The following is a 21872-nucleotide window of genomic DNA, read 5'->3' as shown; positions in this document are numbered from 1 at the left end:
TGGGTTGGGGAACGTAGTCATCCTCGTGCACATGCATCTATGCGGGCATTATGTACTCTCAGCGCATCTATTTCCTCACCGCCCGATCCTGCTGCTGTGATGTGCATTGTACAGCCCATGTTTGCTGGCCTCCAATGTGCTTCCTCCTACAGTGGCACACCCCTCTGCGATTGACATGTATCCCGTGTAGGCCACTCCTCGGTGTACTACCGCTGCACCGTTTGCTCCATCCTTACACCGGCGCGGTTTTGCGATTCACTATTATCTGCCTCATTTGCATGACATTGACTGCTAATACATGGTTATGGCGCCGAACACTGCCGCCACTCCTTGACAACCCTTGCGCTGGGGTTGAGGCTTTCCATACATACTATGGTGTGTGGTGGCTGTGCAGCTGATGTGTATTATACTGCTCTTTTAGGACATTCTCATATTATTTCATTGTTTTGCACCTTCTGTGCACATATCCGGGGGTTCTGCTGTGGTTTCTGCATACATAACATTTATGTCATTATTTACAGTTTGTGCATGTTTTCTTTGGACATTCTCGGTGCCTTTCACCATTGGCATATTGCACCTGTATGATACCTGACGTTGACAGCCTTCCATTACTCCTTGGTCATGTTTGGGTAAATGTAAACCGTTTTTTTTGGTTTACATTGCCGTGCCCTTACGCTACGCCTGCCCAACTTCGTGGATCGCTATTTGCCTTCATTTGCATGGTGCAATACCGCACACAGTGTGATTAGCATACCTACGCCAGGGGCGGCGCAGGTCCGGCGCACGCTGGTAGTGCACGTGGGATTGATTCATACCTGAATCGCTCGGTGGCCATATTTGGCTTTATAATGCCAACGCTATGCGGGCGCCTGGCGCAAGGTTCATGAATCCCGGGGACTGTGTTTACTTTGTACTATAAAATTCAGTTTAAGACCTAGAACCTAAAGAATACTACCACTATAAAATAGTTTGTGCTGAAGAGTTTGCCATTTATACTTCTTTCATAATCCCTATGGATCCAGAGATATGAATATTTGTTTGAAATGTGAGGACATAATTTGATTCTGTCAAAAGGCTTAGGCTCCGCCCATTGGAAGTTACAGTGCAAACTTCCTGAGCTCCATTGGAGTGAATGAATTAAGTACCAGCTATAGTCTATGTGGGTATAAATAACCGGAGACATACCTCCTTGAACTATATGACGAGAGATATTATGGAGTTCTCCGACTATGTACCCCAGGCTGATATGTGCCTATCACTAAGCAGCATTCTACCTTCACTAAGGATGCACAATATGAACAGAAGATGACTGACTTTAAAAATTGGCTTATCTTCTGGTGCCATTCCAAGGAAATGCAATATTTGTTAGCATGGGAGGACATAGTTGACAGACCATGTTGCTCTGCCAAGGATGGTCTGCACCTGTCCCCTCTAGTATTTCGAATAATAGCTAAAACATTGCTACCCCATACTTCCTTTTTTTAGGCAATGCCAAACTGACAAACATTCCAAAGTATAAAAACAATCAAAGGTAATATAAAGGTGTTATTGCTCAATACTAGGAGTCTTAAAAAGAAGCTCCACACCTTCTATATTCTACTCACCCTTAAGAATGCAGACATCTGTGCAGTAACACAGACATGACTTAAAATCAAAGAGGCACCTCAGCAGTACAAGGCTATGATGATTTCCACAGATTTCATTCAGCTACTGCACATGCAGGGACTAAAGGTGGAGGTATCTCAATCTATATAAAAACAAGCTCACCTCATGGCTGGTCAAACAGGAAGAATTACAAGAGGCAAAGTCATATACTATATCCTTGCAATCCATAGGTTCCCCTCTATGACCCAGGAAACCCATAACTCAGACATACTAGAGGCATTCACCATTCAACCCAATACCAAGTGTATAGATGACTTTAACTATACCACCATTAACTGTGAATCACACATGACACCAAACATACAGGGCCAGAGATTCTTCCACTTTATAAACATGAACAGCTTGGATCAGATAGTCCACAACCTCATTAGGGGTGCAAACATACAGGGTCTGGTCCTCACAAACATAGGATAATGCTGCACCACCCCCACCCCCATGTAATGTCTTCTCTCATAATGTCAGACTGTAAAGCTTTCTCCTTCAAAATAAAGCTAAAACTTGCAATCTCAGCTAACATAGTAGCAGTCAGAAACTATTCTAAGTCAAACTTGTTATTATTAAGTGATAATCTAGGAAACCTTGAAGCCCCCCCCCCCCAGTCCTGAGAACACAGTTGCCTATGCAGAACTGTTCACAGAAACTCTTGTACAATCATGTTAATAGATGCACTGAAATAGCTGTGCCTACCAGGAACAAGCTCAGAACAAACTCAGAAAACAAGTTACACTGGTGGAAACCTAACATAAATAGGTTGTAAAAGAAAAGGAAAAAAAGTCAGACCAAAAGTTAGGAACTGCAAGTCCCAATAGGATAAAAATGTTCTCATCAATCTCAGTGGGCAAATCAAGTCTACCACAGCAAATTTTGAGGTAAAAATAGCCCCCAAGTCAAGGACAACCATAAAGCTTTCTTTAGCTATGTCAACAACCTTAAAGGCAGTACACAGCAGTGTTCTGAACTGATTGTAAATAAAGCCATATAATTTGAGCCAGAAGATTCATAGGTTCATAGATTACTACTAAGCTAACTGCCCTTGTGAGCCATTTTAAGCCTAGCCAATTATCCCTTGTGCGACTCAAACCCTGCACCTTGTGCTTGCAAGGTAAACACCTTAACCATTAGGCCACCCTAAATCCACCGGGTGACCAATTTCAGCTCCAGTTATCCACATCTCCTCCCTCTTCAGTCACCCCACAGGAAATACCATCAAACATAACACCCACAACTATTAGTAGGTAGCAGGTCCTAAATGCACTTTCCAAAGTCAAGAACACCACATTGATGGACCCTGATAATGTTCCAGGATGCCTTCTAAATAGCATGAAACATAAACAGTCAGGACTACTGGAATCACTATTTAACATTAGCCTCCAGTCAGGCTTCATGCCATGCAAATGGAGAATTGTAACAAATTTCCCTCGACACAAGGGTGGGCCTACTACAGATCCAGTAGTCTACAGACCTATAAGTCTGACTAGTCTCATATACAAAGCCATGGCAATAATTATCATGGAAATGATAAATAATGACACAGTAAAACCTTCAGACACTGGATCCAACCCAGTCTGGTTTCTTCAAGGGAGGATCATGCCTACTCAACCTGGTAGATTTGATTGAAAAGGTCACTAAGGCAATGGATGGCGGCAAAACAATGCATACTCCAACCTTGACCTGGCCAAGGCATTTGATACGATATCTCACTTGGGCATTGTTACAAATTCATAGAAGTAGTCATAAATCCCTATGTTACATGCTGGATATCTAGCTGGATTTCAGATCGGACCCAGAGAATTAAAGTAAGGGAGTCCACATCCACAAAGAGGCCAGTCACTATTGTATTCCTTCATGGTTCTGTGCTGAGTCTGCTCTTTTCTTGGCATCTACACCTCAGAGGTCAAGGCTAACATCAAAGGCCTCTGGTTGACTAGGTTTGTGTAGCGGAGTGTTTCCAACTGCATTTAAACCACAAACTAGCAAGATGTTAAACAAACATTGATTTAAATAGCAGTCAAGATGATTACCCCAGCTACCCATCCCAGACCTCTCTTGCATTCTACGCCCATAGTTATTTGCCACGCCTTTTCCCCATTATACTGGGATCTAGCTTTGCACACTGCAGATCTTGTTACTCCTTGCTGGAATTAAAGCTCAAAGCATAACCTGCATGCTAGAAACGGAGAACAGATTTTGATACACTATATATTATAATCTTGATAGCTTAATGACAAATCCTAAAGTATATCTAATGATCACTAAGGTGAAGGGTTTGGTTAATGTTAAGTTTATGACTGCTCTACCACAGCTAGGATGAGCAGTAGAAAGTGCCACCCTTTCACCATCCATGCTCCCAATATGCCACATTGTACTCTAAGCACTCCCTTCCCAACACATATATTGTTCATTGAAGAAAATCTACTGACAGTGTGAGGTTTCATGAATGTAAAGGATTGGCAGCATTATTTGGTATCAAGGAACTTGCTCTGTGGTAAGTGAATATTTTGCTGTTCTGCTCCAAAGAAGGAAAGCTACTAAAGGCAGGAGTTTAAGGTGGGTAACAGCTCATTTATATGTTAAGAGCTCTGACATTATAAAATAATCTGAAAAATAATCTAGTAGTAATCTTAACAATCGTCACTATGTTCTATTATAGTGTACCACATATTATAGTAATTAATCTACTATTTTCCAAATTTACTGCAAACTATAACAGGCAATTTATCTTCCTGAAAGCTGTAATTATATTAAAATCATCACAAAACCTTTTCTGAGCCTCAGAACTTAACCTTGTCTGCATCACTGGCAGAGCATAGCTCACCATAGATACTAAGACAAATTGAAAATTTCTTAGTGCAAAATCAGAAATGCTATGTCTTGCAACCTGGGCCAGCAGCATAGAAGGATAAAGCTGTCTAAAGCCCAGGCAACTTGAGACTGACTACCCACTCAATTCCTTGATGGTTCAGGCAGGCAGGTTAAGATATACCTATATTGGAAGAAGTAATGTTGTTTTTTTCCAGCCTCACACCACTGCTTTGATTACATGATCTCAGCTGGAGAGCAGAGGCCCTTTATGATATGGAGAGCTGCTGTCATGAGGTTGAAGTTGTGGCCACCAAAGACAGTGATGATAGCCCTTGCTGAACCACGTGATGGAGCATACATGTACAAATAAAGGGTATACGTGGCTTCACCTCCCCATCTAAACTTACTTATGTGTGCTAAACCTCTCCCTAACGGTGCCTCAGCCCCAATCCCAGATGGACACATTAACTTATACAAACCTTTCTCTAACAGTATCGCTAAACAAAACAAGTAAAGACAGACAGAAACACAACCCATAGACATAGTAAAACACAGAGAAAGACACACACACACACACACACACACACACACACACACACACACACACACACACACACACACACCTAAATTTATTACCCAAGACAACTGGACCATGCAGTTATTTACATCTTGCCAGTACCCACCTTACAACCTTACCTCCTTTTTCAAGAAGGGTTAGGCCAGTCATACTAGGGATGAATTTGTTAATACCCTTCAAACTATCTAATTCCTTCTTAAAAGAAGACAGTGTTTCACATTGCTTGATATGTAGAGGAAGTGTGTTCCAGACAAGGGATAGTCATTGCTTGACAAATCTGTCTCTCTGACTTGATTTGTTTATTTTCTGAAGCCGATTCAGATCTCTGGTTCTAGTGCTCCCTGGACTGTTTGACTTGTGGAGAAATATGAGGTGTTGAATTGCCAGATTGCTAATGGCCCGAAAGGCAAGGCAATGATCACTGTTAAGGAGTCTATATGACACTGAATAGAGGGACAAGGCCTCCAGCTTGTCCTAGTAGCTCAGGTCCTTTACATCCAGTATAGTTTTGTCAGGAACCTTTGGGATTTATCCAGCTGCTTGATATGTTTAGTAAGATATATCCCAAAGAAGGCATTGCATTCTATGATAGGTCTGATCAAAGCATAATACAGAGGGGTAAGAACTTCTTTGAATCTAGAGGAAATGCTCTTTATTTTCAACTGTGTCAGACAGAAACATTTCCTGACCACTAATGTTTCATGATGATCAAAGGAGAGGGAGTTATATACCCAATCTCCAAGTTTTCTCACCGCATCCTCACTTTTGGAGTGAGGTATTTTATATGCTATATGCAGGGCTGAAGGTTTAATTGCCAAATTCAACAATATTACATTTTTCAGCATTTAGTTTTAGCCTATTTTCAGGGCATCAGCTATTTGCAAGTGTAAGTTATTTTGAAGCTTCTACATATCATAAGGGGATTTAAGTATAACACCCACTTTACAGTCGTCTGCAAACTCAGTTAAGTAATGTTCCCTGTTTTTGATTTTGAGATCAGAGAAGTATATTTTGAATTACTGAGGTCCCAGCCAGATCCCTTTTTTACCTCACTGATCACTGTTCATGCTGTCTAAGGATGTGCCTGCCACCTGTGGGTTCTGTCCCTCAGTCAATTAGCTATACATCTAGTTACATAGGGGTCAGTTTGGAGACCATTTAGCTTGCTGGTAATGCTGGTATGTGGCATGGTATCAGATGCCTCAACAAGGTCTAGGTATGCTGTATAAAGAGCATGACCACTGTCTATCCACAGTTTTCATTACCCACTCACAAATTCACCAAATTCATTAGACAAAACCTATGATTAACAAGACCAACTGTTGGTGGTCAAGTCTTATAAGATTTTTGATATCATAGTTTATCAGGTTTGTTATGACCCATTCCATGGCCTTACAAATGGAGCTGGTCAGGCCGATCGGTCGCTTATTATCAATGTCTGTTGTGGGGCTGCCCTTGTGCAGTGGCATCACAGCTGCTGTGTATCAAACCTCAGGAACAAAGCTAGTGGAAAAGAACAGTTGTAAGAGATGGTCCACCAATGCATGTTTTGTGCTGTTCAGCAGGCAGCCTGGTATGTTATCAGGTCCCATACAGGATGCATTTTTTATTTTTTTGTGCCTTGGAGAGTAGACAAGTGTTCTTTTGAGAAAATAGGGAATTTGTGCTCTTTAGGTATATGAACATTTTGTATAGATGTCTCTGTTGTGAAATTGTACTGAATTTTGCTTGCTAATATTATTTGTGATATCCACTGGATCAGCATAGGTAGTGCTATTATGAATAAGTTCAGAGAAATGGTCAGTCTTATTTCATATCTTTTTCACATAATTAAAGAAGAATTTGTAATTATATTTCACTTTCAGTGGCAGCCTAAATTACATTGGATAATGTTTTGATGTTGATGTTGATGTTGATGTTGACCTTGCCTTGTGGGTCTTTAGTTTTGATATATATTCTAATGAGCTTTTCCGTTATATTGCAATGTTTATTTATGCATGTGAACCACTGGATTAGTAGGCTGTTATTCTTCCCATATTGTATAGATTTGGTAGGCAATGGCAGATATGTACAGTTTTCTAGGAAAGCACACAGTTTTTTTTTTGCATTACTAATAGTTGTGTCCGCATTTTGGGGGTAACAGTTTTACTTGAATTTTCAGACTTCATCATAGAACAGTAGGAAGACTGTACACTCGAAGACTTTGAATACTGTGCCATTTGATTCTGCTGGTTTAAGGATTTTGAATGAGCAGGTTATCAAACTGGGGACAGACTTGACTGGGGATGAGTATATGAGTGGGATAGTGCATATAGAAGCTATCATTGCAAAGACCAGGTCAAGGACATTGTATCCTCTAGGGAGATCTTTGACTATTTGACCTAGGGTATTTTTGTTTATTGATGGCTAATCAAAATCTCCCAATATGATTGAGTTTAGTGTATTTCAAGTTCACCCAATATATTTAAAAAATGGACATGGTTTTCTGAGCTCACGGGGTGGGGGGGGGTCTTGTAACATTCTGTGAACTAATATTTAGTTTTATTTGCACTAAACATAACCATCAAAACCTCACTTACCTACATGCACACACACATCTCATACATAACAGGAATGGTTGACGATCCTACATTTGATATCTTCTGATGTCAACAAAGGAAATGCTCAACATAAAATGTGAGTATTAACACTTCGTTGATGGCATAAGCATTCCATATACAGTGCAAACACACACACACACACATATATATATATATATATATATATATATATATATATACATGGATATACTATCAGTCTTCAAGCTGCTGCAACTTGACTACACATTAATATCAATAAACAAACAGTGAAACACTTCTGCACATGTTCCGAGGCTATTCTTCCGACAATGCAAATTGTAACACAAAAGCAATCCTCCATGAACACCCCACACCCCCTGCTACTTCCAAATCCAAGATCACACATTTTCAAAGGGTAAGAGCATATTGTCCAGCCCTGAGGACAACTGTCGGCCATAGTGTGTTGACAGAGCAGAGGTTGATTTTAGTTTAAATTGCCTAAGAGGAGGCAAACAATAAACATATATATATATATATATATATATATATATATATATATATATATATATGGATTCACTTCATAACACTGAAACTTCAAAATACTGAAAATGACAAAACTTCATAATACTGAAGACCAAAATACTGAAAGCTCAAAATACTGAATACTCAAAATACTGAAACTCAAAATACTGAAAACACATATTATGTGTAAACTCAGCTTAAACAACATAAATAATAACAATTTCTACCAAATATATGCAGGGGCAAGCCTCTGCACTTCCCCTGCTAATTATATATCTACTCCAAGATTGCACCTAACTACACTATGTGCAATCTTGGAGTTGATATATTTAATTAACAGGGGTGGGGGCGCAGCCCCAAATGGGGGTGCAGGGGCTTGCCCCTGCATATATTTGGTAGAAATTGTTATGCTTTATGTTGTTTAAGCTGAGTTTACGCATAATATGTGTTTTCAGTATTTTGAGTTTCAGTATTTTGAGTATTCAGTATTTTGAGCTGTCAGTATTTTGGTTTCAGTATTTTGAGTTTCAGTATTTTGATATTTCAATGTAATGAAGTGAATCTATATATATATATATATATATATATATATATATATATATATATGTGTGTGTGTGTGTGTGTGTAAAATATACATATAAATGCAAGTATATATATATATATATATATATATATATATATATATATATATATATATAAACACACACACATATGTAATTATATATATATATATATATATATATATATATATATATATATATATTTTTTTTTTTTTTTAGTGATGGCAAATGTAAAACATACAATTTCTTGGATACTGACAATTTTATCATTATGTCAACAATTATATTCTAAATGTAACATGCCACTGTAGAAAAGGAAGTCAAAATTTACTACTAAAATGCTTATTTCTTCTTTTACTGAGATACATTAGATAAAAGATAATGCTGATTGTGATAAAAGGAGGTACTGCCAGAAAAACTAGCTGGAATTTTGTGAATAATTATATGCCATTTGTGAATATCAAACTAATTTATACAAGATGCTGATGTTACAAATGTATCAGAACTAGCACACAAAACAGGATGAAGAAAACCAAATGCCGTACGTGGTAAATGAGTATTCCAAGAACAAGCAAAACAACCATGTTGGCCACCATGCTGAAAAACATCTACCAAGCACAATGATAAAAAACTACTTTTAATAAAAATGTACTTTAAACATAAATAAACTTGTACACAAAGTATTTCAAAATAAGGATAAGCACTTTCAGGAAATACCCTTCATCAGATCCTGTCATTGAGAAAATAATTGTTTGTATATAAAGAGCAAATAACTAATCACAATAACTATGTAAACACACATCCCTCAAAAATAAGCTAGTCATAAGGGTTTATTTAAGCCATAATATTGGTTGGCTCGAAAGTATATGAACAAATAAAAACCTCACATTTCAGTCCTATATGCATAACTCTATTTGCTTTCACTAGCCAATTAGGATTGCAGAGAATACACACCCTTAATAAGAACCCAATCAAACCTTTAGTTAACTTAACAACTTCCAATATAGTACTATCATAATACAAGCTATAGAGTTAATACATTTGCCCTATACATATTCACAAATTCTGTGCTAGTGCATATGTGACTTAAAAAATACGATTATTCAGATCTTTAAAATATGGGTATCAAAAGCTTCCTACTAAATAGATTGTTTCATATATGCAAAGATATTTGTTTATAAAGCGCATATACTATTAAGAAACAGCCGTCATATAAAAACAAGTCATTACTTTATACAAGCACAATCTCTCAAATTCAAATAAGTAAAAAGTACCTAGATCGTTTTATATATATTCAGCAGCACAATGCAAAAATACTGATTTACATAGAACATTATTTAAGAAAGCGGCCATCATGTAAAAACAGATCCAAACGGATCAAAACATTTAACTACTTAAAAGCCATTATCTTATACGATTCTAACAATGTAATCTTTCTTGTCTTTATGATCTAATCCTATATAACATACTTCCAATCAGAGTAAGCATAAAAATGTAGATCAACACCTTATATTAGCCTTTACAAGCAAAGGTATGTATCAGAACTGTATGTCATATTAGATGCATGTGTTACAAATGTATTAGAACTGTATGTCTTATGTATTTCAAACTGTTTTGTACAGATGTTTGTGTTAAAAGGTATTTGTAAAGTGCTTGTGCTTAAAATATATCCACAGTGCACCATACTGGAAGAGAAGAAAAATGTACATTGAATATTGTAACTGTTTAAATGTATATGTTAACAGAGGAACTGAAGGGTTAACCTCAGTCCAGCAAACTTTAGAAAAATATTTGAAATTAAATTACATTATAGGCTAGGCCATTAAGAGGCTATCTCTCAGGTTTCACTGCAGCTAGACACACAAAGTCTGTACTAGGAAGCTTTCTGCATTGTCTTTAGGGTGAACTAATTGTTACTCTGAAAGCATGAAGGAATACAATTGTTTTATGACTTTCAGCATCTGCCAAAGATCTGAGTAAAAGCCCTTGTATGAGTATTTTTGCAGGTAGATGCTAAATATGGCCAGCTTCAATAATGTGGGGGTTTGTCTGGGTACTAGAAGTCAGATGACCAGAAATGATGTCATTCTGCAAGCTATCCCAGCAGTAATATTTTAGATATTATTTTGAGAAGGCTCTTAGTGAGATGGAGTATTCTGCATTCTGTCTTGGACCTGACTACAATAAGAAGAACCATTCACCACATCATCTGCTTTGCTCTATTAGTACATTTTTAGGGTATAGTAATTCTCATAGATACAGTCAGAATATAGTGAAGCTTAGTTTAGATATTTTTTCTTTATTTGTCTGAGCCTGTCCTGAAATGTTGTTTTAAATATTTCCTGTGATTCTGAACTCTAACGTCACTGTGAATATATATTTAGTATTGTCTTGTTCTTTTATTATTTATTATTAAACATGTTTAAACCTTTCATTGTGGCTGATCTGTGTAAAGATATTGAAGTTTTGAGAGTACTTGCATATTTATTTGGTGCCATTGTGTGGGCCACTCCTAATAGTCTTGCTCTTGGTCAAACTACCATTTGTATTAGTATTAGTATTAATATTACACAGCAAGATTGGACACTCTTTGTTAAGGGCCCTAAAGTAGCTGATAAGGAGTGACTGGTGTCAGTGATAACTACCATATAGTCTGGGCAGAAGGGGACATAGCTGGTAAACCTGTGCCAGCCTTTACCAGGTGTGTGTGTGCGTGTGTGTGTGTGTGTGTGTGTGTGTGTGTGTGTGTGTGTGTGTGTGTGTGTGTGTGTGTGGGTGTGTGTGTAAATCAAACCTCAAAGAGTATGTGTTTCAGCTACTTGGGCAGGGACATGAAGCACTGGTTGGACTGAGAGGGTGCTGGAGGTCTTGGCTTGGTCACTCAGCTGAGACTTAACTCTATAGCTGCGCCAGTGGGGAGTCTTACTGAGGATCTGGAAAAATAGGGAGAAACCAGCCCTACACTGACTATGGTCTCTGTATCTCTTAATGGAAATTGCACTTGATGCAGAGAGCTGTATCTGGAAATACTGTGTGTGTACCTGTTATCCTCCCAGTGAACATCCCCCCACAGGTGTCAGTCATGAGGATTAAGGCTCCTTGATTACTGGTTGGCAGCGGTGGGTCGTCACACTGATAGTAAGCAATAATAAAGTCTAATTTCAGAGCAATGTAAATTCAGTATTAACAAAGCATATACAATCATAATATTCTGTTCTTTTTCTACTACAGCATTGCAACAAAACTGCGAGACTTGAAGAAAGAAAAAGTCTGTCACAACATTTAAAAGTTAATTGGATCAATGGCTACAGATAAGAAAATGTAATTTACCCTTGAGCATCTTGTGGACTTTTGCCAGACAGCCACTGTAAATAAGGCATTTTTTTAAACTTCTCTGACCCCACGGCAACATAATACTGGTTATTTTCTAATTCAGCAATGCCTGTTAAGTAATGGCCATCCACTGTAGATAACCTAAAAGTAAAAAAATTCACATGGATCAGTTACTATTTGTTAAGTATGAAACATGTAAAGAAATTTATGACTGCAGCAATAATATTTATTAGCAATAGCACTGTTCACACAAATTCCAATTTAGCTGAGTGCTTTGATTTTTTTTGTACCAAGCCTGGCTCTGCTACAGTTATAGCAAATATCATCAACTGAGATTATTAACTCTGATCTAGGAATAGATAATGCATAGTGTACGTCTTCAGCACATTTGCCCTATTTCACATTAGGATGTTTTTGAGTCACTCTTTCGAGTGAACAGTAAGTTAAAAAGGAAAGCCCTATAGCTGAACATTTTAAGACTTTTCATAATGGGGAAGTTGGGGGGGGGGGTTACAGGGGACAATTTTGGAAAAAAATTAATATTGGTCATTATGTCAGTGTCCTTATTAAAAATAAATTATTGTACAAAGAATCAGTATATATACTGAAATTTGATACGTCAGTTCCAAATGGATTTAAACCTTGAGTGTAATTGGAGGTTTCTTATTTAATTATATGTAATTAAGTGTAAATGATTTAATGGGGCAGAGTATTTAAGGCATGTGTTTTTTTTTTAATGTTTTACTCCTTGAAGGCTTTTTTTAGCAGAAGCAATAGAGACAATAAGACAGTTTGCTATAGATTCCCGGCTTGGTTGTTTTTTTTTTTTTTTTGTCATACAGTATCGCTGTGTTGTGGATTGAACATTAAGTTCCATCTGATAACTGCCATCCCAACGAAATCTCTGCTAAACTTACTGGCTTATGTCATTTAGGCATGGCTTAGCAGACAACTTAGAGCTCCAGTCTGCTTCATCTCATATTCAGCTTGCCAGTATTTAAAGAGTAATGTGGATCCAAGAACAGCATCACATTGACATTCTCCACAGTTAGGAGGAGATTTTTTTTTCCTTATTGGCATCACACAAGGAATTGATTTGCAATTACGTCAATGTCAGCTCACTTTGCCTGCATATCAACATGGAGGAGAAAGGCATCTAGATCTGGACTTTCTATTGATAATGGAATGCAAAGCTTTCGAATCTAGATTCACTTTTGGAATCATGTGAGTGAGCTATAGATATACCTTATATCACAAGCATGGGGAGTATGACTTGCTTTTTTTGAACTAAACGTTGTTAAATTATTAAGATCACTTTAAAATTTTAAGAAAAACTTTAGTATAAATTAAGTAATTAAACAATACAACAGAATACTATTTTCTAAATATTGTACTAACATTTGCAGATTAAGTGCATAAATTTAGAGTAGGTCTTTACTTAATTTGTTAATCATAAGTGCTGTAATTCAATATGAATAGGAGAGATGATGTACAAGATAAAGTGGATGTACCAGAGCATGTAAATGTATATAACACTAAATATTATCTGGACCTCTTCGAATTAATCAAGATTCAACCTTTTACCCTGATCCTAGGTGAAATTAACTAGCCAACCATAGACTGGAAGAAATTCTCTTGCTAAAACACAAATGCCCAGAGATTCCTTGATTTCATCAGTGCAAATGCCTTGGACCAGTTGTTTGACACCCCCACAAGAGGTGAAAATATCTTGGACTTGGTATTAACCAACATGAGTAACAATTGCAACATCCCTACAGTGTCATCATCCCTGATAAGATCCGACCACAAAGTAGTCACTTTCAAAGTCACCATCTCCCATGACCCCCCCCCCCCCACTAGGGTCAAACAAATAAATGTCTCCAAAGCTGAATACAATCCCCTGAGGGAAGGTATAAACAGCTTCACAGCCCCTCCCCCCTCCACAGGAACTGGCACATATAACCAAACCTACACCAAAGTACTATATGAGCATTTATATAGTTTTATGGAATCAGGAATACCAGACAGGATGAAATCCTCCACCTCAAGGAAGAGTAAACCTGTCTGGTGGACATCTACAATAAATAAACTCTATAATAAAAGGAAAAAATTGTTGTCCAGAACCAAGAAGGAGTAGGTGCCTAATTGGAAGCAATCTCTCCTTAGCTAGAACAAGCAAAGAAGAGCACTAGTGAAATCCTCCATGCAAACTTTGAGTCCAACCTTGCCACATCTACTAAAGACAATCATAAGGCCTTCTTCACATACATCTTCAATCTCAAGGGAAGCACCCAGATCTGCTCAGAACTTGTGTTCAAGGACACCACATATAAAAATGCTGTAGATATAGCCAACCTGCTGGCAGACAGGTTCAGTGAAAACTTCACTCTTCTGTCCTCCCATCAGTAAAACAGAACATCCCCAGTACCTGCTCCCCTCCCCTTATCTCTAGGGAGCAAGTCACCACTGCCCTCTCAAAGGGAATAAATACAGCCTCCATGGAATCCGATAACATCCCAGGCTGCATCCTACATGAATTCAGGCAGGAACTTGCAGTACCATTAGGCACCCTATTCAACCAAAGCTTGAGTACTGGCTTCATCCCAGCTGAGTGGAGGACAGCTGCTGTCATCCCTTTGCACAAAAGTGGAGTGTTCACCGATCAAGGAAATTATAGGCCCATCAGCCTAACTAGCCTGATCTGTAAGACCATGGAGCGGATTATCATGGACCTCATTAACAAGAACATTGGCAACCTCCAGACACTTGATTCCACACAGTTTGGTTTTGTCAAGGGAAGGTCATGCCTGTTAAATTTGGTCAAATTCTTTGAGACAGTCACCAAGGCCATAGACGAGGGAAAGACTGTGCACACTGCCTACCTTGACCAGGTCAAAGGCTTTGATACTATTCCCCACTCAGGTATAATAGATAAACTCTCTTAACTACTCATCAATCCATACGTTACCAGATGGGTAGCAAACTGGCTCAGTGATAGAACCCACCTAGTCAAAATAGGGGAAGGCACCTCAAGTAGTAGACCCATAACAAGCGGTTTACCCCAGGGATCAGTCTTGGGGCCTCTGCTGTTTGGGATATACTTCTCAGAGGTGCAGGCCAAATCTAGTGGGCTATGGCTTACCAAGTTTGCAGATGACTGCAAGCTGGGTGCTGTCACCAATTCCCATAATGATGTGGCCATCCTCCAAGAAGTTCCCATCCAAACAAATGACTGATGCCAGAAACATGGCCTCAAACTGAATGCCAAAAAATGCATCATCATCCCTTTTGGGGAGAGTGACATCCTCACAAATTATCAGTTAATAATAAGGTACCAAGCATACAATCATTTGTGAGGAACTTGGGCACCCAGGTTGATAGCTATCTGACATTTGACCAACATATTACCTCTGTTGTATGGAAAGCTTTCTACATGGCCCACCTCATTAGTAAGGGTATCTCATCCAGGGACAAGGTGGTCATAATATCCATGTATTCTTCCCTTATAAGACCCATTATTGAGTACAATGCCCCTTTCGGCATGTACCTCACAAAGCACATGCAGCAGCTGGAAAGACCACACAGGTTCCTCACCTGGAGAATCCAGTGCCTCAGACATCTTCCCTACACAGATAGGATAAAAGCCCTGTCCCTCTACTCAAGTCTCCTACAGACTCCTCAGAGGTGACTTCTGTCTGGCATACAAAGCAAGCTGAGACTTCGCTCTAATGGGACTATTGCATATCCATAAGTCAAGCTCCACTCGAGTAACCCGCACGAGCAACCTCAACCTGATCTGTGACATCAATAGGACTCATTGGCTGGACAGATTTGTGTCACAGAGACTCCCCCTTTTGTGGAATATACTCACTCTCCACGTAAAGCAGAGTACCTCATTAAACCTTTTTAAGTACAACCTGAATAACTGGAAGGGGAACAGAAAATACACCCCTGGGATTCCACCTGTGTCCCTGCTGTACAGTAATATAGAGTGCTGATTTGTTGAAACATGGGATAAATTCTTGGCTAGGCTTGCAAGGGCCTCAGGGCCAAGAGCCTAGTAACTTCCTATGATCCTAAATGTTAAGTCACCTCTGTAGATGTACTAATCGAACATTTTATTTTTTTTTCTTGATTAGTACCATCAAATACTATATAAAATCATATGCTAGTAATACTATAGCATTCATATTCCTATAAATACTGTGATATTTCTGCTTTATTTACAGTTTCTATTGAAAATAAATTTAATATAACTTAGACATCTAGCAATACCCTAAAAGCATTAATCATTAATCTGTTAGTTCATTCATTTAGGTTTTGATAACGCACTTAATCCAATTCAGGATCATGGGAGATGTGGTTCCTATTCCAGCTCTCAATAGTTGCTTGATAATGCACATAATCCAGTTCTGAACACTGGGAAGCTGGCCTATCCTGACACTATACCTACAAGGCAGTGGCACAACCAATGACAGGATGTACACATATGCACAAACATGCACCCATATACACACACACACACATAAACACACACGCATGCACACGCACGCGCGCGCACAGACACACACACACACACACACACACACACACACACACACACACACACACACATACACACATACATTAACTCACACATTACATGCATGCCTGGAGGAATTTGGGGAATTGACAATCCATCTCTTTGAGATGTAGGAAGGAATTAAAGCACTTAGTAAAAGCACAGACCGACAATACATGCAACTTGTACACAGAAGGCACCCCCCTGCAAAGACACAGTCTAGAGAACCAAATAGTGTGAGACAGTAATGCTAACTTCTGCATCACTGTGCTGTCCAACACTAATAAGATTTATATTAATTATGTCACTGATTTGACCCGTTGCAAGTAAGGCAAATTTTTATGTGAGGTCATATGACTAGCTTTATCAAACCTTACATCTCATGTGATTGAGTTTAAGCTTTAAGAACCTTCATCAATGAAATTCCTATTCTTACATATAGTCTCTCTTCTATTCCTCAGCATCCATTGCACCACTACTGTAAATGAGGTAATTTATCTTTCTCAAAAGAAAAATATACCACCTTTACTCTATGCTTGTCTTAGGCAATTGCTACAGAAAAGGTGCCATACTCATTTATTATGTTATTTTATGGCAAATATTTTCCTGAATCTATACAATTTAGTAAGATCTATTCCATATTTCCGCTTCTATAAAATTTAAATTTCCTAGACATAATGTGATTTTTTTTTTTGCACGTGGGGTCAGGTTGTCACTGGATGGACGGAATGAGATTTTTTTTGTCATGACAATTTCTGGGATTTTAAGGACTTGCAACATTCTGAATGGAGGAGAGAATATAAAATAATACTTTAGGCATATTGACTACATTTCATATACACATTTAGACACAGGATGGGTACAATAATGCTGAGACTTTTTATTCCTTCCACTGAGATTAAGAATGAAGAAGGTATAAGACATTCCAACACATTAATGAACATTCTTCAGTCTAAAATATATTTGTAAGTGATAAGCATTTTAAAAATTATACAACCCTAGAGGTCTAGTGAGATAATACATTTTTTAAGATTGATGCTTGGCCAAGGAAACATACTTAATTTGTGAATAAGTATGAAGCTGAGTTGTGGAAGCTGGTATGAGTTGAAATTATGCTGGGAAATTATATCAAATGTTGAGAAACAGGACTTTGTGAGAATCAAATTACTGCCACATTCAAATGCTGTTGTTAGAAATTAATTTAACATCTGAAAATATCTCACATATTGTCAAAGCAGTGGTGACATGCATCAGAAAACAAAAACAGAGATGTAGACGGTCTGAATACAAAAGTAAGAAATGTGGTAAGGTTAATGCATGTTACCAATATATAGGAAAATAGCACATGGCCATTGATTCTAAATTTGGGGGAAGGGTGTTAATGTTATACATATAAAAATGGGCACTTAACAAGAGAGTATAGGAAAAAGAACAAGTAGCAAGTTAAGAAACTACGGGCCGGATTCATGAAGGCTTGCACGGAGTCTTAGAGTAGAGTAACACTCCATGCAGCCAACATGTCTGCCGAGCGATCCAGGAACAGCAGGTAGGGGCGTGCAACTGAACTCTCCAAACTAGTCCTACACAGACAGGGCTGGGATATGCAAATTACCTCAATTGCAGGTGAAAGCTATGCAAATGAGGTAAATTTGCGATCCAGGAAACCCAAACCTGTCCGAGTAGGAGTAGTGTTATTTGTAGAAATGTACTCACTTGATAACTGAGTATGGTTCTGCAAATAGCAAAATGGAGCCATGTCAGCTGGAAAAAAAGCAAGCATTTACAGGCGGAAACATGCCAATGGCCAAAAATACGGCCACTGGCAACGGGAAGTGATGCAACTTAAAAATAAAATAACTTTTTTTTATTCCGATCTCCAGGGTTTAACCATAGCGCAGCACCGCGCGAATGCGCTGCGCCCTAAAAAGCAGAAAATTAATAATTAAGATCCACAAATGTGGATTTTATAGCTAAAATGAATTTACAATGCAAGGGAATGGCAGGCTAAAGACAACATGGCCACTGAGTAGAAGTTGCTAAGGGGGGAAGCTCAGTCTAAGAGATGTAACTAAGTATTAGTAGGCAATCCTATGCAAATGAGATTTTAGATAGTGAATCACAAGTTTACATAGCAAATGAGCACAGTCAGTGGAGTGTTTGTATGAAAGGAGTGAAGCTCATTGGAGCAGAGTGTCATGTGTCAGCTTACATTTACATAATAGTGAAAGAGGTGTGTCAACAGGTAGGCCAGGTAAATTCAAGAAATTGAAGGTGTATGCCGTGGATAACACCAAAGTTTCTTGCTGAGCGGGCATGCGCGCGCCAGTAAACCCTAGTAAGACAGTGTGCGTGCGTGTAAGCGTGTGTGCTCACGTGTAGGCTTGAGTAAGCATATGTAAGGCTGTGTAAACAGTTGCAAGTGCGTTTGTGCTGGTGTGCGTGCGTTTTAAGAAGAATAAGCAAGCTTTAGTCCATGTAAGCATGTGTGCGAGTGTGTTAGCTGCTGTGCACGTGTTTGCACTTGTGTGCGTGGTGCCCCCCCCCCCCGAGGAAACAGTAAGGAAATAGGAAACACACCAAATAGTGGAAGTTACCAGGGAGTACTAGCAGAGCTAGCAGGTGAAAACAATCAGAATCAGGCAATTACCCAGGCAGAGCACTAGCTCAGCCCAGCCCAGCACTTAAAAGTCTGCAAACAACAGTCCATTATGTTTCTCTAAAGAGACACTGCAACACTGCAGTAAGCTAATAGAAGTGAAAACTGAAAAGGCTTCAATGAGACAAAAAATGTTAGGGGCTGCCATTGCTGTTATAAGGTGATATATGCAACATGCTGAGGGTGGTGATAATACAAATGCTGCTGGACAACCCACAGTGAGGAGACGGAGCAGAGTGTACAGGCCCAGGGTTATCTACCAGGGGCTACATGAGCTGGAGATAGTGGAGCACTATAGAGTGGACAGAGACCTCTTGCAACAAATTGTTGAGCTGTGCAGGCCATGTCTCACACACAGAACCAACAGAGGGGAACCTATCCCCGAGGAAACTAAGGTATGTGTTGGCCTAAGAATATTAGCAACAGGTACCTTCCAGAGACCAACTGGTGATATGATGGGGATATCACAGACATCAGCATCCAGGGTATTGCACCAGTTCCTGGATGCCATGTCAGCACATGTCGGTGATCATGTATATTTCCCCAATTCCCATGAGGTATTGGCCAGCAATATGCGTCTCTTCCAGCAAATAGCGGAATACCCTGAGGTAGTGGGTGCAATAGACTGCATGCACATATGCATCAAAGCACCAGCCGGTGAGCAGGGTAGGGTCTACTTCAACCATAAGGGCTTCCCCTCCATCAACTGCCAGGTCATGTGTGATGCCCAGGGCATAATACTGAATGTGTGTGCTGGCTGCCCTGGAAGCTACCATGATTCCCATATCTGGCATCTGACGCAGCTCTAAAAGACATTTGTCAATGGGGACATCCCACATGGTCACCTAGTGGGGGATGCTGGCTATGCACTGGAGCCGTGGCTGATGACACCCATCAGAAACGCACACACACCTGAACAGGAACGCCATGAGACACACGCACAAACACGAAATGTAATCGAGCGCGTGTTTCGGCTGCTCAGGTCATGGTTCCGGTGCCTGGACACATCTGGTGGAGCCTTGCAGTACTCACCAACTACATGTACCCAAATTGTCATGGTATGTGCTATGCTACATAATATGATCCTGCGAAAACAGCTGCAGCAGGACCAGCATAGGCCTGGGTCAAACAGCCTCCTACCATTGCCAAGGCCATCACAGGCAGAGCGTGACTCGGAGGAGGAACAACCTGAGCCTGCCCCAGTAGGCAGAAGGAGGCGTGCCCAGTATGTTTTGGCCTTGGCAAAGAGGCAACGCATAGCACATACACTGGCTCAGTAGGAACTCTGGAAATGATACCTCTCTCTGACCCGCACATATAGTAAAAGGGATGCCTACATTGACACTACCTGCTTTCAAACATGTATAGGGAGTGTAGTATATGCATCTGACATAGGCAGCCCTGCATCAACACCTGAGGCATGATTGCCATGTGTCAAGCAATATAAAGCAGTGCTAAACAGCATTTACCATCATGAAGTCAATGTAAACAAAATCGCACACACTAACTACTACAAATGTGGTCAATGTAGAGTAATATTGGCCAATGTCCACCAATGATGGTTAATATTGAGCAATGTTGGACAAGCTGGGTCTAGGTAGGGCATAGCTGAACAAAAGCTAACATGCTCATATTTGCTCTACTGGCCCCCAAGCAGTCTGGTCTGCTCAGTATGAAAATATAAGCAGCAATGGGCCTCGAACCCAGGATACTGTGCACTATAGTCATAGCACTGAACCACTAAATCATGACAGTAGTGCAGTGGTTAGCCTGTATAAAGAGTCCTGCAGTAAGAATAGAACCTGACTTTCAACACACACAGTACAAATGTTAATATTGGACATGTAGACATACATCAACAAATGTAGTGGACCTCAGACAGCAACATACTGAAAGGTCACACTGCGCATGCTCACACACTTGAATACATGAGACAAATGTCAGGCAACAGAACACTGACAGTCTGAACTAGGCATGCTCACACACTTAGGCCATGTTGGAGTACAGCATTGGGCCACACATAGCAGGCAGTTGCATGTGTTAACCCAGGAACCTCTCACTACACAGCAATCTGCCCTGTGCACACACTTATATGACAACAGGCATGTATATAATATAGTGGAACCCTGCCATAAGCAAATATGTTCTGCAGATACCTAAGCAGTTCATATAAAGTGTGAACGCAAAGATGATAAAAACCTGCAAACAGTATCAGCAATAAACATTGCGCATCATGAAAATTATCATAGGTTCAGAGGTTGATACTAGACTATCTGCCCTAGGGCATGTACAAGCATAGCCAGAGTGTGTTTGGCTTCTGCAACCCAGTCAAATCAGAACACTGTGCCTGTGAATAGTAGGTCACACAATATAGCCCATTTACATTCAGTGTATTGTGCCTCTGTCTAGCAGGGACCCAGAAGAAATCCCATGGGTAAGCATGCGATCACCCATCCACTTATCAAGATGTCACCTGTAGGTGGTCAGTGGGTGGCTCTGCCTATGCAAAACCGGGACAACACCCCGGAGTGAGTGGTGGCTTTCTGATAATAATCTGTCCCCCCAGCATGTCCTTTTAACATCAGTGCTGAGCTATATGTCCCTGGAGTGTGTAGCACCAAGGGAGTCGGATATCCTG

At 39.6% G+C, this 21872-nt stretch overlaps 1 protein-coding gene across 1 annotated transcript in view; it reads right to left on the bottom strand.

Moving 5' to 3' along the window:
• Window positions 1–21872, bottom strand: part of DCDC2C (doublecortin domain containing 2C) — a 2319258-nt gene that overhangs the window by 1518743 nt on the left and 778643 nt on the right. The window contains exon 5 of the mRNA XM_044077304.1: window positions 12015–12158. Coding sequence (XP_043933239.1) covers window positions 12015–12158 — 144 coding nt within the window. The remainder of the gene's footprint in view (window positions 1–12014; window positions 12159–21872) is intronic.

Source organism: Protopterus annectens, chromosome 1.part0 (genome assembly GCF_019279795.1).
Source record: "Protopterus annectens isolate FY-2018-M chromosome 1.part0, PAN1.0, whole genome shotgun sequence".
In the NCBI taxonomy this organism is placed as follows: Eukaryota; Metazoa; Chordata; order Ceratodontiformes; family Protopteridae; genus Protopterus; species Protopterus annectens.
This window is presented reverse-complemented; position numbering and strand designations above follow the sequence as displayed.